Here is a 9,949-nt window from a genome sequence, read left to right as displayed (position 1 = left end):
ATAACAAATAATCACAAAATGGCTGACCTCTGATCGAAACGACATTTCGTTTTATTAAAAGGATTATTCAACAAGCCGAGTGGATAAAGTGTCGAGCTTGTGATCTGTACATACCGAGTTCAAATCACACGGGACCTTTTGTTGTTGCTTAATGAATTAAAATTTTTAGATATTTATTTTTCACCCCCAAACTGCAATTTTTTTGCTTATTGACTTATGTACAATTTAATTATCATTATATCTTTCATAATAAAATAATTTACTACTAATTTGAATGACTTTTTCAAGGTGTGTTATTCCACCTTAATACATGTATTAGAATGACATTTTAATACCCCCAACATTTTTTTACTTTTGAAATTCATTAACTACCGGTATCTAGAGACTAACAGATCTTAATGTCATTATACACCAAGAGTATTTAACTTACAGGTGTATAAAGCATCACACTTTACAACCTTGATAAACACAATACAGGTAATCCAACAAGCACCTTCCTCATGGATTATCTCTTTTGCCTGAAAATAATATGGTTCTTATACCATTTTACAACAAAAGCATTTAATATCAAAATTACTGAGAACTGTTGAACACATTCATCCTAGCGGGCTGGAAAACCCATCTCTCGAGAGACTGTAAAAGATACTGATCTACAAGTACAGTAACTCAATGACTGAACTTCAAACTTCAAAGTTTGAGCAGAATTTAGCACTGAAAATGTTTACTACAATTTTGCTGTGTTATTAACAAATAAACAGAGAGTTTACAACATGGACCTGGTAATATTAATCTACCGGAAAAAAGGGTTTTACGTTGCTAATGTAGCTACCTTAATGTGTCATTGTATAAATCCTACCATCTTGTGTCATGTATAAATCAGTTTAAGCATCTAAATATTTAACCTATCTTGATTCATAGTATAATGCAGTTACAGCTTTGCAAGGTAAATGTACAAGTATATTTGAGGAAAACATTGTGATCCTTGAAAGACTTTGGATTACAGTAACCATCGAGCAGATAGAAGCACAATATATGTAAACAAAAAATTCTATTGGAACAAAAATTTGTAGGCTTAAAAAACAAGGATAAATACAAACAACTGGATTTGTACACTTGGGTTATAAAATTGTAATACAGTGTTTTCAAATGGAATTCTGCAGATCTAGGCTGTCATAAATCCTGAAGTTCTGGATGAATGTGCGACAGAACAAAGAAAGCCACGTCTCTATCCGTCCAGTACGAGGTGTGGGAGGTCAGCATGGAGATGTAGCTGTTGGAGAAACTGGCTTCCCTCAACTGATAATCTATTCTGTACTCCAAATCTAGAAACATAACACAAAGCTCAACTTCTACTCTGTGGTTCAGATTTACCGTAAACAAAATCTTGAATAATTATATTGCCTCATTGAGTTCAGGATCACTCTTACCTGTTTGGTCAATTTCTTGAAGAACCTCTTTGCGCTCTTTGATGGATTTTTCGATTTCCTGCACATCTTCTTCCATTTTTTCCAGCATCTTTAGCTCAGCAGACATATCTTCTGATTCTTTCCCTTTCAACCATTTAACTGAAGCATACATTCAAGTATTCAGTAAAACAACTGCATTTAATTTTTGTCAATCAATATTACATTTGAAATGAAATTTTGGACGACAGGTTACCAGGTACAGAAGCTTTCATTCATAAATGTTTGTACTTGTTTTTCAATTTGTTTTTCATGTTTAATTTGGGATATCTATTCTACAAACATATCTGAAAGGTTTTATGGTACTTGAACCTGAAGTGTGACATGATTTCATTACTGATAATATTAGTGGACATCAATTTGGATTTAGTTAACCTCACAGGTTGAAAGATACATAAATTCATTGAAAATCGACCTACCAATAAATATTGCTATCAATTTTTATATTTCAATGAACATTTGATTATGTAGATAAACTTAACAGTGAAATTTATGAAAACAGGCATTCACTGAATACTTATGAAACATTGGTGTATAGGTAAGTAGTTGTAAAATACATAGAATATGTATTGAATAATGGAATAGTTATAGTGTCAGTTTAAGACCAAAGGTAAATAATACTACTGGTACATGTATGAGAACAGTAGAGTAAACTTCCACCACATGAAAATGAAAACATAAAGCAAGAATTCTAGAAGCATAGGACACAATAAATCAAGCTATAGATAAAAACAATGTGAGTTAAAAAGTTTTTATGAGGTGCTTTATTTCAAACAATGAGTAAAACCTGCTAAAAGATTCAAATCCCAATATATTAGGACATAAAAGAGAATTTTCAATTCTATTTGAAGAAAATATGTAATTGGGGTGTCCTATACTCCCTAAATTTAGCCATCACCAATGAATACCCACAAACAGAAAAGCCTTGGTTACGAGAGGGTGAAGAGTCGCGACTATGCTGTGGAGAAGAGTCAGTGTTATCAGCGCCCTCTACAGGATCACCTTTGTCTGTGATTTTTTCTGCTGACGGTTTAAACGCTGCGTAGGCTTTGGTTTTCATCTGGTTGTAGGGTTCTTTCTGCTTGATGTCAAAGCGGTGAATTGGCAGAGGCATGATGGTAGAGTAGTGCTTCAGAATGAGAGGTTCAAGTCGATAAGCCTGGTATGATATAAAATATTCATAAGCAGTATTACAAAGAAAAGCAAAATTAGATACTTCTTACTGATTTTTTTTAATAAAAAGTTTTTTAGTCCTAAAATCCAATGACATCAAAGATTAAATAACACAGTTTTTTTTTATCAATTCAATTCGTAAATCTAAATGAAAAAATAATCTTCGTAAAAAAATAAATATTAATAATCACATTTTGAAGATACAATGTAATAAATAAATATGCAAGGTAACCAATAAGAAATAAACCAAATTAAGGTTTGAGAAGACTGAGGAGAGAAAAACATCACAACCCCTGCAAGAATTACAGGTAACACTTGAATAACAAATTTCAAAATTTCTATTTCACATCTTCTCAACTCTAGACATTTTAGGTAGAAATTTCAAATGTGGAAAAGGTAAATTTTTTTTAGCTTAATTAATTTTTCTATTAAATAATGGCAATTTTAAATATGATGACATATTAACAAGATGTATTAATCGAACGATATGTCCTGAACTAAACAAATGTACTCTATGCGAGGTATCTATATTATCATTAATAAAACCATCCTTACAACAGGATCATATGGATGATATATATTGAAGAGGCGTTTACAGAGACTGGAAGGCATTATGTGATCTAGGGTTCCCTTTCCCTGAGGTCGGAATCCTCTCAAAGCCAGGAACACCGCCAGAGGAGATCCCAGGCAAAACATGTTCTCTATCTATCACAATGAGAAGAACAAAATCAGACAAGAATCAGTGTATAAAACTGTCTTGCATGCTATAGCCTTTATGTTACAATATTTTTTTGTCTGTCATTTGATTTCTTTTTCACTGTATGCCAACATGGTGATGTCTACTGTGGTTTCATCAATATTTGTTGAATACCAATTTTCGTGGATTTCGTATTTAAGTCTATCCATGAAATTAAATGTTCATTGAAGTGCAATTTCTACTATCAATTTGTATTGAAAGGATCATTGGCCACGATTTTACGTATCCTTGAATAGGTGATTTTCACTTTTTCCACGAAAATTGATACCCTTGAATATTAGGTACATGTACTCCACTACACCGAGACTTATACTTCTTAAGACACTACGTCACAAGATGGCGATTTAAATGTTTTGTTAAACTGTTTGCATCAATCGATACAGATGTATATCGTCATAGCTCAGTGGTTAAAGTATCAGGCTTATGAACCGCAGGTCATGAGTTCGAATCCACCTGGGGCTTTTGTTTATATTTACTGAATGAAATTTTTGAAAATATCATTTTTATCTAAAATTGCACATTTTGTCCCATATTTGACATATATACTTCTTATCCATCATGCTTTCTATCATGATAATCAAGTAATTTTCTGCTGATTTGGGAAACTATTTAAAGGTGTAGTGAGGCACCTTAATGAAACCACAGTATATAAAACCATTGAATTGAACTGAATGATGGAAAAGTCTTGTTTTACAAACCAAATCCTGTTGTCTGATCAAAACATCTATAATTTTAGATGTCATTGTCTGATTGGAATACATGTATAAATTGTTGCTAACTACTTGATGCGAAACAGTTTACAACAGAAATCAAAATTATATTCAAGGTGATTTTTTTTAAACTTTTAATTTCGAAATTAAGAAAGGATGCTTGTTGTTGTCAAAAACTTAATGATAAACTTTTATACACAAATTTAAGTAAACTCAATTTTCTGTTAAACACAGGTCCTATCTACATTCATGTGAATATAAAAATGACGTATATATTTTAGTGGTTTGCAATGACAGCCACATGTAGTTATGACCAATATTTACCGTGAAAGAAAGTGTAGGTCCACATTTTTGTTTATGCTTCTCTTGAACATCTTTGAGAATGGATTCAACTGCAGTGGCCCTGTTTTCAAGAAGTGATGTTTGTATTTCTCAATAAAGGTATTGTTACAAGATCGCAATTGAAATTATCATCAAAATTATTCCCCTCTTGCCTGATCAACAATATTTCTATCACTGTCTAAAGACATAGTATTATATTCTAGAATTACAAATTGCTTTACAATCAGTGTCAAATACATTTACTTAGTCAAACAAACAAATACTTTTGATTATTATTTTCATAACCTAATGCAGTACATTTTAAGTTTCATAACCCAAATTACTGATAATAAAATAAGAGAATCAGATTATTGCGAAATGCCATACATCTTTTAACAAACAATAAAGCTAACATACTTTTGCCTGGCCTCGTGTATTTCTTCCTTGATTTCACTGGAATCGGAGTCTTGTTGCTCACCTTCCTACAATTAAAATAGCCAACATCCAATTCACTCCAGACTACATTTCTATAGTTGCAACAACAGAAATCTGAAAGTTCAGAGTTAAAGGATGGTCTCCGGAGCCATGAAACTGAGACTGGGAGTCTGTTTTATAACATATTTTTTTAAAAGTTGCATGAAACATTCAATATAAAACTTTTTTTATTGAAGAGAAACAGGATTGGTAAACAGCTGTATCTAAACAAAACTGATGATGCTGTTTAAAATATCTAGATTTGTATACTTTTTCATCAGTTGATTGTGAAAGGGGTAAAACACTTTTTAAGGAAAGGCAAAATATTTCCATGAACATCAACAGAATAATATGCAACACAGAGAAAGTTTCCACAAGTATCAGTATAATCAAGTTGCAAATTTTCAAAAAGAAGAGCATATTGGTGTCATGATTATTTGAATATACCCACTGTTAAAGGACTAGCGTTGAACTTACAATAACAGAGTTGACAAACTGATCATAGAGCTGAATAGGATTCCAGCCAGTGATGATGTCATAGGAAATCACAGCACCTACAGGAAAAGTTCATAAGCATATGATAACATGCAGCTCTGACACATTTATGAATCAAAATGACTTAACGTAATGAAAAGTCTTGTTATTATAGATGAATTATAATGACATGTTTATGATGATCAATACACTGGTTTTATCAACAGAAAAGCTGACAGTACTGTAGCTATAGAAAAGACGACGCCAGTATCCACTAACTTTACTGTACCTAGAGAGTGGGCCACAATGGAGACTTTACCTCCATTGACCTGGAAGTAAGGATTTCTGGCACAAAACATCTCAAACAGTCGATTCAGTTCATTCTGTAAACTGTGGGTTATCTAAATGGTCAAAAAATATATTTACTTCTTCCATTAAATATCAAATAAGTTCTGAATCAACAGTCTCGCTCTTAAACCATAAAAAAAAACACATTTAAAGTCTGTGAAACTCTGGGCTAACCCTTTCACATTCAGGACATTTTTTCCGTACTCATTTTCAAGGAGAATAAAGATTTTTTTAAAATCACTTTATGAATAAAGTATGGGAACCTACATGTATAAGTATTATATATGAATACGTTTTTTTTTTAATAGACATGTGGCTTCTGTGCATCAATATATTTTGATCATGTAAAATTTAAACGATGCTATAATGAAGTGTAAAAATGGCTTATTTGTCAAATTTGACCTGTGCAAATGGTAAATGGTTAATAAACTAATTCAATGTTCTCATTACTGAAGAAAATCACAAACCTCTGATCTGTACAGGGGACTGGTATAATACAAAATGTCCATTGCACTGTTGTTGAGAAGGGACCGCATTCCTCTCATCTTGTGTGGTGTTATCAAATCCACCATGTCTACAGTTGAGTAAAGACATGAACAGAATGCCATTTAGGCCAACTTGCATTTTGTGATTTATTCTCCCACTGTTCTTTATACATGTTTCTCCATTTCTGCTCAGTATATTTTTAGTTACGATAGTTTTGTTGCATCAATGCCTCTCACTTGAAACCTCTCACTTGAAATCTTTTCATTTACTGGAGCTTGTCACAAGATACGGTATTCAATTTTCTTAATTAAGATCTGGAACCTTAACCAAGTTAAACTTTTCATTGTGTATAGTATGGCCAGAACTTTTAGAGGATTACAGGCTGTTATTCGATTGCTTTAAGGTTTGTGCAGATCTTTTCTTAATATCTGTTTTATCAATTAATTTTATATTATGGTACATTTTAAAATCAATTGATTTTTGCAAACTTAATACAAAAAACTAAAGGTGGAGAAAATCTGGTAACATGACAATAATGGTTGTCTGGATTTAAAAATCATCTAGAGCAACAAAGAATGGTTTGCTCATTTGTCAAATGAAAGTTTTATGTAAAACTAATTCTTAATAAAAAATGGCAATAACCTTGAGACTGAAATGCTCTCATTAGCAATAAAACCTGTGCTTAATGAACTACCTCCATCTAGTTTTAAGCTAGATCTCCACTCCACAGGTAAAAACTCAGCCCTCTGTGAAGTATTCTCAATCAAACAAAAATGCTTGGCTTTCATCTGTGATACTTTCTCTCTCAATCTAAAAAGAAAATAATATAGACATGTATCTATTAGTTAGAATGATCCAAACAAATTTCTGCCATGTTAGAATGTTGTTGGATAATTTTTTTGATTTAAAAGTATGACATCTTTTCTCTAAAAAAAGTTGTTTCCCCTTGCATCACTCAGACAAAAAATCTCTGCAGAAAATGGTTTCATTGACAATGTGAATTAGTAAAGTATGAAGAATATATAAATTCATCAAAAACAGTTCAATCACAGTATGTGCACCACTCAACCATTCCCCCATTGTTCTCATTAGTCACGACATTCAACGGTACTTGCACTGTATACAGGGAAATTTTCGCCCCCATTTTATTATCGAAAGTTTTGTCGTCATTGTCAGCAGGCAAATTTAAGACTGAGCGAATTCTAATGCCTAAATTATCTCTCTTTAAACACAACACTGTCTGGGTGAATTCATGTGGGGGCAAAACTGTTTGCGAGTGTAGAAAGGCGAAAATTACACGTGGCAAAAATAACCCTGTATGTAGTATACACTTAGCAGACTGGTATCTTTGTAATAAAAGTATATATGTACTCTTTCGCTCTCTTGACAATGTTCCCGGTTTCCATCTTCTGCCCAATGCCGTGAATGACAAACACAAGATGAGAAATGTCGGCAGGCTTATCATCCATAACTGCTTCATATTTGTAGCCTCGTAGTAACCTGGTGCCAGCTGTGAGGGAATAGAATAGACATTTCTTTCTGTAGACAACATCTGATGCTTAATTATGAAGCAGTTATGTCATTCAAGCAATTAAGATTATTTCATATATTGACTCAGATGCACTTTCATACCTTTTTGCATTCCAAGTTTCTTCTTAAAGCCGCGGACAAATCGCGAGGAGGCTGCCTCACTGTACAGGTAAGTGTCATTGGGAGAATTCCACTCAATGTAAAAGTCAGTAAATTTTATGCGATGGAGAACTAAAAAAAAATTCATAATTTACAAGTTTTTGTTGATGATGAGATACTTTCCTTTCTAACATAGGTACAGTATTAAAAACTACATTTATAGCAATAGCACAAAGAAAACATAAACACTTTACATCTTTCAAATTGAATTATGGTACCGGTATAAGTTCAAAGACTTCATGATACATTAATTGTATTTCGAAGGGGTTTTATCAAACACTTTGTGCAATCTACTTTCTGGTAAGGGGGCACACAGACCTGGCCTTGACCTTTGTGGAGATGGGTGCTCTTCCTCTATCTTGTGTCCCATAAATTTAGCAACATGTTCCGTTTCTATTGGCACTCCAAAGTTATCTTCTAATGGCTGTCCATTGTATTCATAAAACCAGAGTCCCTGTGTGATGTCTGATAAGTCACCTTAATGTGAATTAAAAAGAGCTATTCAAAGGATATAGCCTTCTTTTTTTTTTGCTTGCAAAATTTGATTACATTTACATCTAATAAATATGTTGATTTGATTATATATCTTATATTAGTGAGGAATTTGCCTTGCATGATTAAACGCAATAAAACTTTTATTATTATCTGGAAGTATAGTGATAATACTAAGGTAACTTTCAGTATATACAGTAGATGTGAACTGCACTGAACAGCCTGATTAAACAGTTCAAGCACTTGAGATCATCCCTATCATATATACCTATAATTCTGAATAATACTCTGTTTACTTAAGCCAACTACTATTGATTTCTTACTGATTCAGATTTATTGTTGTGTAGCTACTTACTCTGTAAACAGTTTCAATGATGAATTATCCACATTGAAATTTTTCAAAGTACTCTTTATGGAAGTAGTAACTTATTTCAAATGAATCCTTTGATCTCACTAATATTGCTTCTGTACTGTACTATACACTAACATTTTTACATTTGTGAACTGTAGAGCAAATCCATCAATCTTATAGTTATATTAAAATTACCTTGGAATGACAAATTCATTTCTCTTAGGATTTAGCTTAATAATGAATATTCACATTTTTAATTGTGCATAATATTAGATTTAGCTATTTTAATGAAGAAGTCAATTGAGTATATTACTATATAATCAGTTGTTTATAGGTTATTTATCTTACTAAAGTGAAAACAAGCTAATATTGATGTTTGAACCAAACACATACCTGACCAATACACAGGTGTGCACTTCCTTTTAGCAACATCTACTTGATAGAGGCCACCGCGAACCAGTATAACATCATTGTCAATTTCTTGTTCATCCTCGACAGTTTGTAACGCTCGGTTTCTACATTCTATTCTCAGAGAATCATAACCAATAAATGGTGTCCATTCCTTATCTCCTTCTTGCTTGTAGAACCACCGGATTTCCTCTGGTCTCAACTTGTCAACATACTCTTTTTTAGGGAATAGCGGGTTTTTTAATCTTACTAAAGGTGGAGTTGCTCTTGCTTCACTGTCTGCTGAAAATTCACTCGTATTGTCATCTTCTGTCTCATCGTCCGAAGGAAACAAACTCGGATAAAGCCTATGATCATTGGAACTTCGCGAAGAAGAGGTGTTTCTAGAACTTCCAATGCCATCACCCAGCGATGCAAACTCGCTCGTCATGTCGCTTCAAAGCACAAAATTGTCAACTCCCCCTCTCCATATGCTATAAAATATATGTTTTCATTTCATGAACCGTGGTAGTCTGCAACTAAATCGTCAGTCTGCAATCAAGTCGTCAACATATGTCGTCTGTAACACACAACTGTCAAAATTCGGACTTTGGTCCAACGACCTTCACCTTTCAACGTCACGCTTATTTGCGTATTTTATTAATCTGCGATGAAAACCACGTTGCATCCTTTTTTGAAAAAAAACCCCAACTCAAACAAATTAATTAAGACAGTTTGAAATATGATATAAAAATTCATTTGGACAAAAATCATATATGCCTTAATTCGAAACAGCAGTGTGTTATATTTAGATCGTGTAATC

General features: G+C 32.9%; 1 protein-coding gene across 2 annotated transcripts; it reads right to left on the bottom strand.

Moving 5' to 3' along the window:
• Positions 1-835: 835 nt before the first annotated feature.
• On the bottom strand, positions 836-9,785 carry LOC105326251 (phospholipase DDHD1). Of its 2 annotated transcripts, none has more exons than XM_011426280.4 (14): positions 9,133-9,785; positions 8,214-8,372; positions 7,839-7,967; positions 7,578-7,716; positions 6,901-7,016; positions 6,188-6,294; positions 5,662-5,773; positions 5,376-5,452; positions 4,842-4,906; positions 4,428-4,506; positions 3,192-3,341; positions 2,466-2,622; positions 1,428-1,565; positions 836-1,322 (listed from the first exon to the last, which is right to left on the bottom strand). In XM_011426280.4, the coding sequence occupies exons 1-14, from the start codon at positions 9,575-9,577 to the stop codon at positions 1,171-1,173; spliced, it is 2,025 nt and encodes a 674-aa protein (XP_011424582.3). In that variant the 5' UTR covers positions 9,578-9,785; the 3' UTR covers positions 836-1,170. The 2 variants fall into 2 exon arrangements, with proteins under 2 accessions (XP_011424582.3, XP_011424499.3); XM_011426197.4 differs by having other exon boundaries at positions 2,376-2,622; positions 9,133-9,784.
• Positions 9,786-9,949: the final 164 nt, after the last annotated feature.

This window comes from Magallana gigas, chromosome 6 (genome assembly GCF_963853765.1).
Source record: "Magallana gigas chromosome 6, xbMagGiga1.1, whole genome shotgun sequence".
NCBI classification, from domain to species: Eukaryota; Metazoa; Mollusca; class Bivalvia; order Ostreida; family Ostreidae; genus Magallana; species Magallana gigas.
Note: the sequence above shows the minus strand (reverse complement) of the source record. Positions and strands in the feature narration are given on the sequence as shown.

What these genes read in the sequence shown, in the direction of transcription:
- LOC105326251 (XM_011426197.4), bottom strand. Translation starts at nt 9,577, where the DNA reads ATGACGAGCGAGTTTGCATCGCTGGGTGATGGCATTGGAAGTTCTAGA. An exon ending in CACACCTGTGTATTGGTCAG is followed by an intron (nt 8,373 to 9,132) that starts GTATGTGTTTGG and finishes ATTCACATTAAG; the next exon opens with GTGACTTATCAGACATCACA. An exon ending in GTCCCCTGTACAGATCAGAG is followed by an intron (nt 5,774 to 6,187) that starts GTTTGTGATTTT and finishes TTGACCATTTAG; the next exon opens with ATAACCCACAGTTTACAGAA.